At 33.0% G+C, this 17958-nt stretch overlaps 1 protein-coding gene and 2 long non-coding RNA genes across 13 annotated transcripts in view; 1 reads left to right on the forward strand and 2 right to left on the reverse strand.

Moving 5' to 3' along the window:
- dysc (whirlin protein dyschronic) overlaps positions 1-17958 on the forward strand; it is a 76090-nt gene that overhangs the window by 39693 nt on the left and 18439 nt on the right. For 9 of the 11 annotated variants that reach the window (XM_029308836.2, XM_029308832.2, XM_029308842.2 and 6 more), the window contains 2 exons: positions 4999-5080; positions 5834-5941. In XM_029308836.2, the coding sequence (XP_029164669.2) occupies positions 4999-5080; positions 5834-5941 (190 nt within the window). The remainder of the gene's footprint in view (positions 1-4998; positions 5081-5833; positions 5942-17958) is intronic. The other 2 variants (XM_029308843.2, XM_029308844.2) reach the window with 1 other exon arrangement.
- LOC114935901 (uncharacterized) overlaps positions 3755-17958 on the reverse strand; it is a 66572-nt gene continuing 52368 nt past the window's right edge. The window contains exon 4 of the long non-coding RNA XR_003820591.2: positions 3755-3795. This is a non-coding gene — a long non-coding RNA (uncharacterized LOC114935901). The remainder of the gene's footprint in view (positions 3796-17958) is intronic.
- LOC146724078 (uncharacterized) lies at positions 12195-17511 on the reverse strand. The gene is made up of 2 exons (XR_014924210.1): positions 17025-17511; positions 12195-13724 (listed from the first exon to the last, which is right to left on the reverse strand). It is a non-coding gene; the product is annotated as an uncharacterized LOC146724078 (long non-coding RNA).

The raw sequence follows: 17958 nt of genomic DNA on the forward strand, positions 1-17958 counted from the left end.
AAGTATCAATGATTAAATTAAAAATTTACTTAAATGACTCTTCACTAAAATTAAATTCCAGACTTTCTTTCCAAATATTGAACAAACAGTATTTATATATATATATATATATTTCTATATAAATAGCAGACACTAAATAACAAATTGCATAATTGCAAGACATCCTGTATAGCGAGGAATAATTCACTTTGAAAAAGGTCTGAAACAGCTGATTACACTTGATTTCGATTTGGCGAACAGTCATGTTCGCGAAGTTTGAGCGAGATGATCGCAGGTTGGCTAAAAAAGACCTCAAAGCGGCTTCCAAGCAACAGGGAAGGATTAATATAATGGCGTTTCTCTGTAGGATACGCGATATACATTGATACTTAATTTCCTACTCTCACATCGTTCTTGTTCCCTCATCCCTCTTCCTACCCGCATCCGCTCCATCAAGATCAGCATCCCGATCCCTCTCTTCAGCATTCTCGAACCAGTAGCTGAGAACCCAGGTATGTAAACAGACAGACTGGATACGTACAGGGCACTTCAGCAACAGTTCAATGCACCTCACCTTCACTACTTATCAAGACACTGATGACTGGCACTTTCGCTTTCAATAAAACGGAGCAACGCTAATCGCCTCTCATTATTGCATTATTCATTTTTAATATCAGAAGAGAGCTTATATATTTCCAAAAAATCAATTGCAAATTATATATTTTATAGAAAATACCCTGTGTCAAACTTCTATCGAAAGTTGATTAGAATAATTTTAATATTATTGTGCGGTGTTTAATTCTTTCACTTAGCGAGACAGGTATACATATTCTGTATCGCTAGAAAATTTGTTAAAAATATGTTCTTCTTGCATTGTCTATTCGAATTTTTTTTTTTTACTATAAACTATAATATTGTATACATATGATTTAAATTTTAGCCTTGTAATTATTCATGCGGCAATGCCGACATGACAAATATCAATAGGTTCAAGAAGCTAAGAAGTAGGATTTTAAAGTTTGTCGTTTTGCTGAAATCTGAAACGAGCGCGAATCACCGCAAAAAGGTGATCTTTTCCACGTGGCGGTGCGTGGGAAGGAAATCGATAATTGAGGTGGATTTAATCGCGAATACATGACAGTTTTCACTTGTGCTCATTTCCTCTCGCGATACACGCTCATGTCGCCTCGCGACGACGACTATATGGACTTTCGATTTCGCAGTAGGAAGAGGAAATATATATATATATATATATATTTATCGCTTCAATTAATATGCGAGCACGCAAATGGAATATTTATAATTAATCTTAATGAAAGATCTTTTCATGTACGAGAAATATGTTATTGAAACAGGAGGCGTTTGATATTTATTAACGCAGCTATATTATTAACGCCGCATAAACATGAAATAATTCCTATTGATAAAAAAATTAATAAAATTATTGTAAATTGTTCGATCAATCATTAATACAGAGAGAGAGATGAAATAATTGCATATAGCAGAAAAATCATTCGCGTTTCTTTTCGTCGCGATTTTTCTGCCGCGTTACTCTTGAATCTACTTTCTCCGTGAATGCACGAAATCTGCATTGAATTGTATGAAAGTAAATTTTGCGGGATCGATAGCCAGCGTGGCGGTCGGCGAGATATGATTCCGGATACGGAAAATGAAATTCCGTGAGCGAGCTTTCATAGCTTTCACGTTAGTTCGCCGGCTTCGATAACGGACAAGGCTAGTGAGAACGTATTGCTTTTGATCCTATGAGTCTCTCTGATTTCAATATACGCCCATGTGTCTTTGCGTCCGTCGATCTAATCTCTCTCTCTCTACCTCATTATCTGTTCCTTTTGTCGCGGAAACCGACGGACATTCTAAGAACTTTCTTTCCGAGATAAAAACCGCTTCCTTTGACTCTGAAAGAAACTTTGCATTTTTACCGCGCTATTAAAGAATAATCACATTTTTATACATTTTGAGATCCTGCATTAGCTTAAAAAAAAAAGTAACGAGAAAACATTTTATGACGTATACTTAATTATTAAATTCTTCAGTAAAATTTTTATAAATGCTAAATTTGAATAATTTGCGTGGATTGATTTTTATTCATATTTTTATAAATAAATGTAATTATTAATTTATTTATTTATCAAAATATATTGATTGATGTAATATAATCTTACAATGAAAATTGTTTCATTAGCAAAATACGAAAAATCGTGAAAAGACGTTCTTTAGCTGGCGTAGTTTTTTTTTCCTTAAATAAGAGAATTATTTTATTGCGACGATATATACCACGCGGAAAAGATCGAGCGAGATTTTCCCACTTCTGACATTATAAAACATGTCTCGCAATATACAGGATGTCCTGGGCGGAAGTGGATAAACGGGAATATAATCCTTTAAAAAATTTCATCTTACAATCAGAAACCTTTATCGAGTCTCTCTACACTTTCTTTCATTTTTACATTAATATCTTCATTAATTTTTAATTAATCGAATGAGTATGTATACTAATTTAAATTTATAATCACTCATCTCTGTCTCGACGGGGTATTAGCTTATTAACTCATCGGTCAATTTAATATCTTGACACATCAATGAATACCCAAGTTCGCCTAATGTTGTTTGCGCGTAATAATCGCTTTTGTTCGAACGAAATTTTGTACGTATTGTGTGATTACGTACTATCACTGATGAAATAAAAATGCGAGAAGATATGTATCTTACGTTTTTATATAATCTGGTCAGTATTAGCCAGAAATTTGTAGCTTACCTTTATTCTGCTGGTATATGTATAGACATTACAAACATCTCGTGCGCGTTGTTTGTATCAAAATTATTTTATATACATATATTTTTCAATTAAAGTGTATTTGCAATATAATTGAAACTAATCAGTTTAAGACAATTTATAAAATATTCTTCTCATATTATTTTATCATAACTTTGCTACTAATATAAATCAACATAGATGGATGAGCTAGAAAAAATTAGGATAAAATCGGTGCATTATAAAAATAAGTTGCAACATACAATCAGTATGTTTATTAAAAAATTAATTAGTAGATAAAATTTGTAAGTATATGTATATTGCTCTCTTGCACCTGATTTATATAATATTTGATCCTGAATGAATAGGGTAAGGAATAAAGAATAATCCTTCAATAATTAGTTTTATTTATTTAACTTGTATTTTATTTATTTTGTTTTACATACTCCTTTTTTTATTTAAATATATTTTTATTTCTCAAAGTGCAGTAGAATATCTTTTTCTAATTTTGTTTATGAGATATAAACATTACGAAGGAATTAAAATAAAAAAATTTAAATATTAATGTTTTTTATAGATTTATACTGTTCTTCATTTTCTCCTTTATTCAAATAAATAAAAAAATTTAAGCAGGTAATTTATTTTTAAATATATTATTTCTTATATATGTTTTATGATTATTCTATCTATGATATTTTTCATTTTTTATTAATCTCTAATCTTTATAAAAATGATTGATAAATAAATCTCGGTCAATTGGTATATTTTATAATCAGTATTCAGCCTCAATATGAGTGCATACGCATAAATTGATAAATAATCGTATTTATATACAGGATAAAATATTCGACCTAATTAATTTTAACTCATCCATTTTAAGATAATGGATTATCTAGAAAATCTACATCTGCATCTACATTTACATCTACATCTACACCTAGAAAAACTACATCTATGATCTCTATAAATCCATTATCTTGAAATAAAATAAAAGCTTGTCACTCACCGACCGATGTGCAGCAGCGGAGTTGATGACACTGAAGCTGGAACATACAAATAAAAGATTCAAATATACCAGCACGCTCAAAATAATTAATATTTAAACAAATTATTATTGTATGAACCGAATTTCATATTCAACGCATACAATAATAAGCAGATATCTGTTGAGAGTTACACAATTTTATAATATAATTTATAATTTAATTCATAATTCAGAAATATAGATATATTTAAAAAAAACATTAATACACAGTTTAGATAAAAATTACTTCTCGTATTGTTACAAAATTATTAATTAATTTTATATATAAAGAAACAATGTATCAATTTCGTCTTTTGTGTCAAAGAAGTGAAAGATCGTAAAGTAAAAAGAAATAGCGTAGTTTATCGAAAATAAACAGTGCGTAAAAAAGTGATTTAAAAAATGTATGCTGCCTGCGATCTGAAATCAATCACGCTGAACGACCGCAATGTGTATCGGAAATGACGCGATTCCGAAACAAACTATATTTAATCGTGGCTACAGAAATCACAGCTTGATGGTCGGCGCCTCGTAACTTTCATATGCTCCATACTGCTTTCTATCTTTTCTGGGTGAAAATCGGCCAGTACGATCTTTTATTTTAAGTCATCCTCGAAAGCAAATCAATATTTGTTTGTCGTTGATCAATCCTCGACTGATCTTCGAGCATTCATCCAAAGTTGTCTCGCTTCTCAAATCATCTGGTTACGCAGCTTAATTTCCGTAACTTTAGATATATTTGACTGAAAATCTCTCAATATATCAAAATATATTAAAATATATATTTCTAAGAAAAATTAAGCAACTGGAGTAAATAGTGAATTATGTTCGGTGCTCCGAAAATGGAACGCTTATTCCGACTTGTCATCTGCCAAAGTGTTGCTTCCGTTATAGAATATATAATACTCGAGACGAAGGGTTGGTTGGCTCGTGATGGAACTATTTAGGACTATCAAGTTCGCTTTGCGAACATCTCCTTGAGTGAAAAATTCGAAGTGACTTTCGGAATTGGCTGTCGGCTGTCGGCAAATCGCAAATCAAGTTCCAAAATTTCGCAAACTTCCATTCGATCACCTCCCCTTTGTTTCCGATCGGGGCGATTAATCTTCGTCTGAGGAATCGTCCCGATGACACACCGATAAGCGATAATAGATGAGGCGCGCGATTGATACGTGCGGTCGCGGGGCGGGCGGTTCTGAAATGAAAATTTTGCCAATTGCAGAGTGAGCTGCAGGAGGGCGCAGCAGCACCAAGTGACGACCTCCGACCTCGCCCTCTCCAACGATGACGAGTGCGACAATCAGGTACTGCGGGTGTATTCTTTACGAACCATCGCGTTACGGTCATCTTAATAGTAATTCAAGGGAGCGACCACATTCAACCAAAATTACGCAAACAAATTTTAGTATTAATATTAAATTTATTTTTTTAGTATTAATATTAAATGAAATTTTAGTATTAATATTAGTATCAATATATATATATATATATATATATTATATCTATATTCCTATATATACTATATATCATATCTTAATATATTACTAATTTTTTTGTTATCTATCTCTTTTCTATTCTATCTATATCTTCTCTCTCTGTCTCTCTTCTCTCTCTGCTCTCTTCTCTCTCTCTCTGTTCTCTTTCTCTCTGTCTCTCTCTCTCTCATCTCTCTTTCCCTATATCCCTCTCCTCTCTCCCTCTCCTCTCTCTCTCTCGCTCTCCTCTCTCTCTCCTCTATTCTCTGTCTCTCTTCTCTGTCTCTTCTCTTTCTCTGTGTCTTCTCTCTCTTCTCTCTCTCTCTCTCTCTCTTGTCGTCTTCCTCTCCTATCTGCTTTTCGTACTTCCTCCCTTTTCTCCCCTCTCCTGCTTCATTCTCGCATTACTATAGGAACACCGCCATAGGTGAAAGGGTTCGAAGGGATACGCCTAGAAAGTCGGAAATCGCGATTTTTTTGTCCCCGGCGAAAAGTTATGTTGCCGATGTTTGTAGAAAGAAAAAAAAAAGCTTTCTCGGGATCAGACGATATAAGAGAAACACGGTTGTCCTTTTTTTCCAGGATTACGATGACGAGATCGAAAACGGACGAGGTCGCAGACACAGTTCTCCGGGCGGATCGCGAGGTAATTCCAGGGATTACGGCCATCACCTGCACCCGGACAATTTGGTGAGTCCACCAGCACAAACTCGATCATCGAACGTGACACTTTTGAAACACCCCCTGTATTCTCCCCGTTGCCATTTAAAAAAATTCCGATCGTGCGCTGGAAAGCAGAAGAGCTTGCTCGACTCTCTAAATTATTGTTTAAATCAATACAAATTGTTTTCAATAAAAATTAACATTTCAATCTCTGCATTACAATTAAATTTTACTTTTTTTAAATATTACAAATTTATTTTAATTATATAAAATTTAAAACATATTTTTATTCGATTCTAATCCTCAAAGCGATCGGAATATTTTTAGCGGCTAAAGATTTTCATTCCAAGATAGATTTATCGTAATAGTTTTATCATAGAGTAACAAAGAGCCAAAAAATGAATCAGTTCATCCCCCCTTAAAAAGTATAGTATTCTAGAAAAGATAGAAGATAATATTTTCTAGAAGATAGACGATTCTCTCTCTCTCTCTCTCTCTTATAGAATTAGGTAGGCGATCATACAGCGATAATTTCTCAGGGAGAAAAATCGAGAATAACTTAATAATTCAAATTGTGTCCTGTTTACGTCTACCTGTATTTAATGCACGTTGTAAATTGATCCGAGTTGCATAAATAATTACATAAACATGAATAAGTGTTTACAGAATAGTTAAGTATCGCGTGTTGCAGGCAACAGGTAAATCTTAGATGCTCGCATACAAAATGCATCGCAAACAAACGTCGATTCAATTAATATTCCATAAATACCAACATCCTATAAATTTTATGCACATACAAAGTTTTGCAATGAGAATTCAAATTTTCCAATAAATATGCAAAAAGTATATCTGTTAATAAATAGAATTAGGTAATTAATTCCTAAAAAATACAACATCTCTCGCTTTGAGTCTCGAGAAAAATTTATTTATACCATATAATTTAATCTTTTTCAGTTTACTCGGTTAATTCAATATGTAGTTTAATTTCTCTAGATTCTGCTGCGAATAGATAAATGAAAATATGTTGGTACACGTGCAAAATCGGATTTCCACCGAGCAGCCTCATTTAAATTCACACGCAACGCAGTCGCGCAACGTCCCGCAATACAGTGTTAATTTAAGCGCTTAATTTATGCACGTTGGCTAGAGTACAGTTATTTACGCGCAATATATACAGGTACATTATAATATTTTAGAAGTAGATTCACTCAGCAAAATTAAAATCAATTTTTTTCTCGGAGGTAATATCGAAATGGAACTACGAACTTCTCGCAAATGGTTTTTTAAAGATTACAAGACTTTATTTCTTTTATTTGGACTTTATACAAACACGTAACAGATCTTTATATAAGGTCGTAAAATATTGCATTTAATCAAATTTTTGCTATCGCGTAATATTTTCAAATAATTATAAGCTAATTTCTGCAAAATCTTCCACTCGATACGTCATGTATATCTTTTTATTTTCATGTCTATACAATTATATTTTTCGCGCTTGGGCTCAATATTAATAATAATAAATATATATGAATTTTAAATCGGCTCTATTGACCGATTTAAAATTCATATATTATTATTATTATTAATATTGAGAGCCGACATATATTTCTTATCTAATTATATTTTTCGTTTTATTTTATTTTATTTTATTTGATATCTAATCGTTGAAAAGACTGCATTTTACACTGTTTACGTTCTAATTTTCTACGATCGTGTTATATATTTCTATTTATAGGTTATTTATTTTAACTTTGTTACAATCTTTGGATTTTGTTCTTATTTGAACGATTTGAAGACTTTATTTGTTTAATTAGACTTTATACAAACACGTAACAGATCTTTATATAAGGTCGTAAAATATTGCATTTAATCACATTTTTGCTATCGCAAAACTGACTTATAATATTTTCAAATAATTATAAACTAATTTCTGTAAAATCTTCCACTCGATGCTTCATATATCTTTCTATTTTCATGTCTATGCAATTATATTTTTCGTTATTTGATATCTAATCGTTGAAAAGACTCTGCATTTTACACTGTTTACGTTCTGATTTTCTACGATCGTGTTATATATTTCTATTTATAGGTTATTTATTTTAACTTTGTTACAATCTTTGCGTTTTGTTCTTATTCGAACGATCTATGTAAATATCATGGAAATGATAAAAATACTTTGTGTTTGTATTTGTGTTGTGTCAACTGATGCAGCTACAAATTTTCCACGATGAATCCCTGAGAGACAATCGCATGATCGCGCCAATATCGACGTGTAATGTTGTTATAGGCGTAGGTTCAAAGTGGTAGATTAACTCGCCTAATCGCGGTAATATAACGGTTGTTATAGTCAATTATAGTAATCCATATAGAACACAATTTGAGCCGGTCGCGCTAACTTTCTCACAATTATTTCTCCGCGTTTTACTACTACGATTTAAATATTTAATTCTATGACAATAATGGCCATTAATGAAGATAGATGAGGTGAGCTTTAAAGTCTAAAATTTTAAAGCTTATCTAAAAGATAAAACTTAAAAATATCTTCAAATTTCAAAAGCTAATCTCAGATCTAGAGAATCTCATTTTATTTAAATTTCTTTTTTCCATGTGACATTTTCAATCAATTTTTTTGAAAACATTTTTTATTACATTGAACACTACTTAAGAAATACGAAAGAAAAATGAAAGATTAGCCGCGTGTTGTAAAGGTCGAGATTCGTCAGAGTGTTCTTAGTGTGATGTTTCGAGGCTAATAAACACGCAAAAGGGGAAAATTATAGCAAATTCACGACGTATGAGGAGGTTCAATCATTCAGGTAGAAGAACGCGAGATGATCGGAACAGGTGCATTGGTACGAAACAGACCAATGAAAGAGCAGCTCGGTCAGCCACAGTATTATCAACGTCACTGACGAGAGATAGCTTCACCTGAAAAGTGCCCACAATCGTTTCGTTCTCCACGAGAGAATAACGTCTTCTACCGATTATTACGGCGTCTTTCGTCGGAAAAAATACGGATTACCTTCTCGAAGGCAGGTGCGTAGAACGCGATAATAAAGAAACCGCGGCTCTCTTTATGAAGGGTTATAACTATGGCTGCTCCGCTGAAATTCTTCAGCAGAATCACGATAGAAAGGAAATGCTAATCATTGAAATTTTCTTTTCGAGTTCGAAGAAATTTACAGCTTAATCAATCATATTTTGCAGATTACTTTTGTCTCTAAATAGTTAATAACATTTGCGGATTTAATATAATTGCTAATATTAATTTGTCATATAATTTTAATTTTTGTTAATAAAATTTGCTCATTTATTAATTAATCTGTTGGCCGTATTTCTAATATATAATAAAAATATTATTTTCAAAATACTCAAAATATCGATACAAACCAATTTTTCTTTTTATGTCACTCGTTAAGTTATTCTATAGTTAGAGAAAGTTAATTATCATTTTAAATCTCTTATATCAAACATACATAATTAAATATCTCTTTAGAGATTCAACCGCATAATATATTTCTCTCTCTCTCTTTCTCTCGAATATAAAAAAATGGAAGTTATCTCATCATTAGTCTTCGATTCTCGGTTACAGTATCGTGCGGAAAGAGAGAAAGAGAAAAAATGCAGGCACGTTGCACGCGAGAAGTAAAGGTGATATGCAATTGAGATAATCGAGAGAATAGGTTGCAGTATGAGATGGACGACCGTGTTCGAAAAGAATCAGAAACCGATGCCGAGGTCGGCTCGATATAATTAAGATAATAGTGACGAGTTTCGTAGCCGTAATGCCGCACTCGAGGTCGTTATCCCGATTGGATGCCATCCTCGAGGATTTATATTTGCCGATATCTATATTTATTCGAACGCGGCCCATAATAACTGCCGGTCTATAATGACGAAGATAAAATAGAAGGTATAATTTTAAGAAATTTTTTTATATTAATAAAATCCCCATATATATTTATTTTAAAGAGATTTAAAATAGATTTATTAATATTTTATCCAAAACCTCTAGAAAATGCTTTGCAAACAATTGTGATAAGTCTCTTTCTCTATATATTATATCATAAAAATAATATATTTAAAAAACTATACATTTTTAAAATTTAGATTTAAAAAATCTATATCAGGACTATAAAAAATGCAAATAATGTTTACATATTGTATAGTGTCGTCAATTATTTATGAGGATAACAAAGTTTCATATAGTTTCAAATTGAAATCTTCATTATTCTTCATTCTTGAAGAACGTGTTTACAAAAATATTTAATATGTGGTAAAAGAAATTGTTTTAAAACAGCGTTGAACAAGGTTATGCACGTCATGTCGAAATAGCATTCGATGAAATGCGGCTGTGAAGGAATTTAAAGACTTCACATAGAGCGTGCATCAGCGCAAAAAGCCGCCTCAAAGGGTTAATCAACATGCCGAGGAGAAATTATAAATTGTTATCGGAAACTCCGTCGAAAAATCGCATCGCGAAGTTAATCATAGTGCAATGCACAATATACAGGGTGTTCTAGAAACTTAACAAATCACTATTCACATCATTTCATCATAAAAATAAATTTGGAATATAAATTTCTTCTAATCACACCAAAAGATTATTTTATATAGGGATATCTTCAAATTTTTAATTGCAAATACCGATAATTAACCTTCAAATTTTCCAATTTTTAATTTACTAGATAACACAAGTGCGCGCTTTGCGCTATCTATATAATTTAATTATTTAATTTTATTTTGACAGCTGTCAAACTATCGAGACAGTCAATTAGCATCGCAGAAAAGGGACAAAATATCAATAACATATTTGTTTAGAAGTAATTAATTATTTAATTTTATTTTGACAGCTGTCAAACTGTCTCGACAGTTTGACAGCTGTCAAAATAATCGGTATCGCGGAAAAGGGACAAAATGTCAATAACATACCTTTTTTTTTTTAGAAATGATCAAGTAAATTACACGTAGACGAAAAATAAAATTATAATTAATTCTTTAAATACTATTTATTAATTTATAAAAAAGGATGAGAAGTTGAGATTTTTCCGTAGATAAAAATAAACTCGTGAACACCCCATATATGTATACGAGTATTTCGCAGCTCTTCTCGATGCCGCGTCCTGATTGTCTCCTTCCGTTTTTCTCATCTTCACAATGCAGCCCTGCTCATATTATTGCGAATAGGGAGGGTGGAAAACTCAATGAAGGCTTTTCGATAAGCGAGGACGGAGCAAATAGTATATAGCAAAAAATAGTAAAAGCCGTGTTTTACGGTCTCGCTATTCGTCTCTTTGCTCATCCCTCTCGCCGATCGATATCACGATAATCGTTCTACGTGAAAATCCCCCGCAGATTGTTCTCGTAATAGCGATGGATTAAAAGCAAGTCTATTCACTCGTGCGCGCAATTTGCCACGCAATTTAGATTCAGAAATTTTGCCTATTAATGGAAAAAAAGTTATAATATAATATATTCTATTGCAAGATAAAGATATACAAAACTATAGATGTAATTTTTTGCAATAAAGAGAAAATAAAAACCTACATATGTTCACTTATATATCTCGTTAAAAAATACGATTCTCTCTTTCTAATTCTATTATTATTTCATGTAATATAATAGCTAAATAACCACAGTTTTTTGTTAAAAACAAATAGACATGCATAATGCATTACACTATGTGACTTTTTATAATTAAATTATTCTCACCTTTAATTAATAAATCATTGTGATTATTAAATAAATTAACAAGTCTGATTTCACACATCTGCAATTACTCTGAAATACAATTTATAACCCAATTTATAACCAAATGCGATATAAATGAGCAGATATGTATAAAATTTATTCCACATTGAGAAAATGTCGTGGAACCTCATTTCATTTATATATTTCAGTCATCACACAATTTTCATTTACAAAACTTTCATAAAGTTCTTCGATCATTTAATACACAATGAGTATTTAATATAACTGCATGATTTACATTGAAATGACGGCCATTCCCGAAATGGAACGAGGGAAGAAGAGAGGATAGAAATGTCATCTCATTAGAACCGACTAATTAAGGCGCTCGTTTACATTAATGAGGCTCCGCTATTAGTCACTAGCTTAAAATGGCCTAAAACTGGCTTACAAATCGATTACGTAAATTTATTTCTTTCAATGAACTATAAAAAAGCTTGCGTTTATAATTGACATTGTAAAATGGATAGAGAGAGGGGAATGTTTAATCGGAATTGGTTGCCTTGGCTGTAAAATCAATTAACGACCATAATTTGATGAGCATATTTTCAGTTCATTTTTATTTTATTGCCTTCGCAGAAAATTCGATAATTTTTCATAGATATTAAATGTTAACGAATCAATGATCAATACATCATCGTTGTGATAGTACAAAAGGTGTACGTTAATATATAATAAAATATAATAATTTACTGTATAAATAAGAAGAGCTGTCAAAAGATTTCCAATTAAGAACGTAGATGAATAATCAAGATTCTATCTCGACGATCCTTACATCTAGTGGCAATTATTAATTCCTTAATAATAATACACGTATCGCTGGTACAAGAGATTATACGTATTAATTATACGCTAATTAAAAGGCTACCGCGAGAGTCCGGTCGAAGTTGACCCTGCGTCTTTTTCAGCATCGCCAAGCAACAATTCCCGATCCTATCACTGCGACAATGATTTCGTTCTTGAAGCGCGCCACTTAAATAGAGCTCCGCGGTTTCATTCACGAACAGAACTTGGGAGATTCGCGCCATAAGTCATACGTTCTTGGCGAGGATGCTGCGCCAAATCGCCTCTCGACTAATTACACCTAACGACCGCGATCGATCAGAAGCACCGGAGGATGTGCTCTCCGATTCGAAGTGTGTGTTGCCGACACACATATATCTTCCCGATCTTCCCAGCCGATGATTGCCGCCGTTCCAAAGCCGAACTCGCTCTTCCGCATGACCGATCAACTCGCCAGATGTGCAAGGCGATAATAGCTCTTAGATATCTTCATAAATAGATATCTTCATAGATCTTCCTTCGACGATGGAACGGTTTATAAATCGATTTATAGAATCGATTTCTATTTCTCTAACTTCGCATCGCGATTTTCCATTTTATCGTAACAATTTTTATTATATTACAGTTAAAAAAATATTTATATATATAGTTAATTATTAGGTTTTATTAAGATATATAATTATTAAATTATAGATAATTATTAGAAAATTAAAATATTTTATCGATTTAAAATTAGAGAAAATGTATCAACTTCCTATCAGTTTCGTGCAATTTTCAAATGAAATTTAAAGTAAATCATTAAAATAGAATTTAAAAAATTTAAACACGATAAAAAATATTTCAGTATAAATTCATCAGAAAATTCCTTTGAAATCCCTCGAGAAACTTTAAAACGCGCTTGGCAAAGCGACAGAAAGCTTGACGAATAATTCGTCATCGAGAGGGTTCTCTTTGTGGCAGACAAGTCCAAAGTCGGCGAAAAAGGTATACACGAAGTATTCCGCGCTTTCTCTCTTTCTCTCTCTCTCCTTTTTTTTTCTCGTCGAAACCCCGGAGCAGCCTGGAGCGGCATCGGTCAGAGCTTGTCCTGGAGCGCCTGGCGCAGCTCCTCGGTGGCCTTGGCCACATCCTGACTCTGCCGATGTGAGTGCATTTCCGAGCGCACCGAGTGCTGCACCGACGAGTTGGACCGCCGCACGGAATTGCCGCTGCCGAATTTAGGCCGCGGAATTCGCACGCGTTGAACGTCACTCAGCCACGACTCCATAATTTCCTTATCCTGGGGAGAAAACAATAACGCGCGTTTATAGCGACGATAAGCGCTATATAACTAGACGTGTGCCCGTGATTGGAGTACAATTAGGACGGAAGGAAATTTGAATTCCAGGGTGTCCAGCAAACTCGATCGAAAAAATTACCTCACTTTTTCAGGTTTTCCAAGACTAGAAATTAATTTTTTCCCTGACTTTTTAGTATTATTTTTTCCAAATATATAATTTGCATATTTTAATAAAATCAATGTATTAATTTTTAATAAAAAAATGAATTAAAATGAAGTTCTTGAACAATGTTATAATTCTTGAGCAATGTTATAATATATTTTGAAATATATATAATACATTGAAATAAAATAACACGACGATGAAAATATAAATTAACGAACACGCTGTAGATGAATCGATTTCTACAACACAGAAAATTAGTCAAGGAAGTTTATATTTATTTAATAAAACATTTCATATTATATATTTAAACAAATGTAGAATAATGTGAAAAAAATCCAGATAAATAGTAAAATGTCCTCACGTTTTTCCATGACAATTCCAAATTTATAAAATTCTCTGACAATGCCCGGTTTTCCAGATTTCCCTGATCGCTAGACACTCTGAATTCGGAAGAAGTGGAGTGGAATAAGAGAAATTATATTGGCTTTTGCGAAGAATTTTTCTAAATAAATTCCAAGTACTGCGAATTGGATTTTAGTACTTCCATTTTTTCCCTCTAAACGAATCGATTAGAGTTTATTAGAATTGAGCTAAGGAATGTAAAAGGAGACTTTTGATTCTTTTGGAATTTTCTTTTTGGAATTTACAGTAATATTTAGTAAATCAATTAGAAGGGAGAGTCTGAGTTAACTAATAAGTGTTAAAGTGATATACGAACTGACAATGAATTTTCTTCGAAAAGGAAGTAATGATGCGTGTGCGAAGCAATGATTAGCATCATTAACGAGTTTTGAGCAAACGAGGAGCTTAAAGTTACAAAAAAATAAGTAAGAAAATAAATTAAGAACAGAAAAGGATATTAAAAGCAATAAATGTAAAGTTTAGTATAATTTAAAAGCTATGAATTTTAAGATATGTGAATAATTTATAAATCTGTGAATGTATATTAGCAATTTAGACTCCGTCAACTCTAGAATGTGTATCTTTTACAATTTATATGAATCATAATTATAAATAATTTATATATTTAATATAAAACCAGCTTCAATATATAAAATATTAAAAGAAAGAAAAAAAGTGAAATGGAGAGAAGCATATTTTCTCTTTATCAACAATCTTTCTCATAAATCTATTTCAATTTATCTGTGATCTTGAACGATAAAGTTTCGCGGACGATACTGGATATAGATATCTGGATATAGATACATATCTAGAAATCGAATGTGTTTATGAAGATTGAAAGCATGAACTTTAAAGTAAGAAAAATAACTCGACCTCTACTGAGATTTTATAATATTGTTTACGTTTAGTCGAATCGAAAATGAGAAAAATAACCGAAGAAAAATATATTACAAAGCTAAATAAAAATCTTTCTCGCGATATGTTGAAATATTCATATACAACTTATAATTTAATCTCGAATAAATGGCTGCTACAATAAATTTTTAATAATATATATACATTTTTGCTTCGACAAATAAAAGCAATTATAACTTGTAAGAATTTCCATATTTCGTACGTTAAATAGAGGTTTCCCCCAGAGAAGTTCTACATCCGCACATCCTAAAATTGTGGAATTTATTTTTAAACGAAGTTCACTCTTCTCGCGAGAATTGATATTTCAAGATCACGCGATTAGAATATTTCTCGCAAAAGTAGACATAGAGTCTAAGTTTTACGGATACGATTCTCTATTATCGACTACCGTTCGCTGCGTATATACACGTGCACCTGCGTGTGTGCACACACAGGATTATTATCAGTCCGCCTTCGCTTAATGATCTCGCCGCAGTTAGGTTTCATCAAGCGCGACGCGGTTTCCTAATCGAAGCGGCGTAATTGCACGAAATGCGAACTAGAGCTTCTCCATTGCTATTGTGCAACATTTTGGATAATAACTGAAAGTAACTAATAATATGGCCACCTGTCGGATTGTGAATGTAAGAAAAGTGTCCACTAATTTTTTAAACATTCTTTTCCATATGTTCAATAAAAAATGCAAAACATCTGTTTTCATAAAATTGATAGGAAAAAAGAATTGAATGTGTGAAATCCAGTTAAATAAATATTTAAATATTGAAAAGTATCAAATATTGTACTTTAAGTGTCCACAAATTTTTTAAACACTCTTTTCCATATGTTCAATAATTTTTAAGTGTTCAATAAAAAATGCAAAACATCTGTTTTCGTAAAATTTATAAGAAAAAAGAATTGAATGTGTGAAACCTAGTTGAATAAATATTTAAATATTGAAAAGTATCAAATTAATTTTTTTCTATGAAAATGAAAAAATTTTGCAGAATGAAAATGTTTTCGATGAAAACGAGACTCCGACTCTCGTCTCGTCTAGTATTTTTTGTTCAAGCTAAAACCGGTAAATTCATGTTATTCCTTTAATAGTAGAAGTTATCTAGATGTGCTAGTTATCTTGTTTCAGTCGGCGGGACACATTCACCGAGAGCACTAAGTGATAAATCAAACGATACGTTGACAAAACTGAACTTGCCTGGTTCTTCTAACTTGGTGAATTATCACCATTATCACGCCACTTTCGAAATTTGCATTATTTAAAAGCAACGTGTTTTAAAACGCGAGAGAGCCACGTTTTTCGCTCCGGAAAAAATTGCAGTACCACGACAATGCAATTCGTTTGCAATTTCGAAGGCTGCGTAAAAAACAAAGGCGGAAGCGTGATTTACATCACCACGAATGTAACGTCACTATGGATTATTAATCGTTTAATTCATATAGAACGTTTTTCTGTGCGAAAAAAATTTCCTGTGTGAAAAAAACATATTTTACTATATTATTTATATTTCTCTGTCGGAATTCTCGTTTCATACGGAAGATGTTTGTAAAATGCAAAATATGGAAAATCGGAAAAGATACACATACACAGAATTACGGTCGTGATAAGAAGGTATCGATAAATGAAAATAAACATATAACACACGTGTAGCGTTTAAATATTTGCAGAGGGAAAGTTGGAAAATGCCAAGAGTTTGAAGTGTATTTTAGGACATGTTAGAAAGTGTTTGATTATAAGAGCACTTATACGATATAAACATTTAGATAACGTATTTTTAAATTTCTCTCGAACTCGAACTTTCCAAAGCCCAAATCCTGATAAATACCTGCTAACAGATCGCTCCAGATGATTAAGACTCAATCGCGATCCACGAGGACCAGAGTAGTTTCTAAATCGTGCTCGCGAAACAGGATGACGTATCGACGCGACAAAGTCGTGATAGATCGAGAGAAACGTTCGATTCGCTGGTGGCTGCGCGACTGATTCAGGAGTCGGACATAAAGTCGTGGCTGACGCAGAGGTTTACGTTTACCTGATCGAGAGAGTGAGTCAGACCCCGAAGAGAGAGACAGAGAAGGAACGGGATAGCGCGGAAGGAGTTGGAGAGAAGGAAAGAGAGAGGGAGATAATGAGAACAACAAATAAAAGGAACGGAGAAGGAAGCGAAACCATGAGCAGGCGAGCAAGAAAAGGAGGATCGAATCGAAGATGTCAGAAAAGAGGGGAGGACAGGTAACAAACAGGTGAGAGAAGGTCAGGAACGTAGGCGGCAGCAGAAGGTAGAGCTTCCGGGCCCAGAAATAGAAGAAGGCCCCGAGGGAAACTTTTATTTCATGCGTCACGCTATTATTTTTTCTACGTGAGCAAAAGGAAGAAAAAACAATTCAGGATTTTGAAAAGGATCTTAAGGGACGGCGCAAAGGTTGCTTTCGGGCCCAAAAATCGCGATTACATCCCTAAGACCGGCTTCGACACAACGTTGCCAGATTGGCGGACCGCATCGCGAATACAGGTTACAGTTCTCTTGAAAGATGGTATCCTCTCTTCAGGGCTGCGTCTGATAACAGGGGCGTATTGGAGTGACCTGGTGGTTTCAGCGATTATTTCACTAATATTCAATCGCATTTGCGCGAAAAGAAGAAAAGAAATGCATATTTCACATGTACGTAGTTGATGATATAACAAAGTGGATCGCGTGACACAGTGTTTTTTAACCCTTTTACCGGATGTACCGAGATAATCAGTGGTAATTATAAATA

Source organism: Nylanderia fulva, unplaced genomic scaffold (assembly GCF_048542155.1).
Source record: "Nylanderia fulva isolate GAGA-0341 unplaced genomic scaffold, ASM4854215v1 Scaffold15, whole genome shotgun sequence".
Taxonomy (NCBI): Eukaryota; Metazoa; Arthropoda; class Insecta; order Hymenoptera; family Formicidae; genus Nylanderia; species Nylanderia fulva.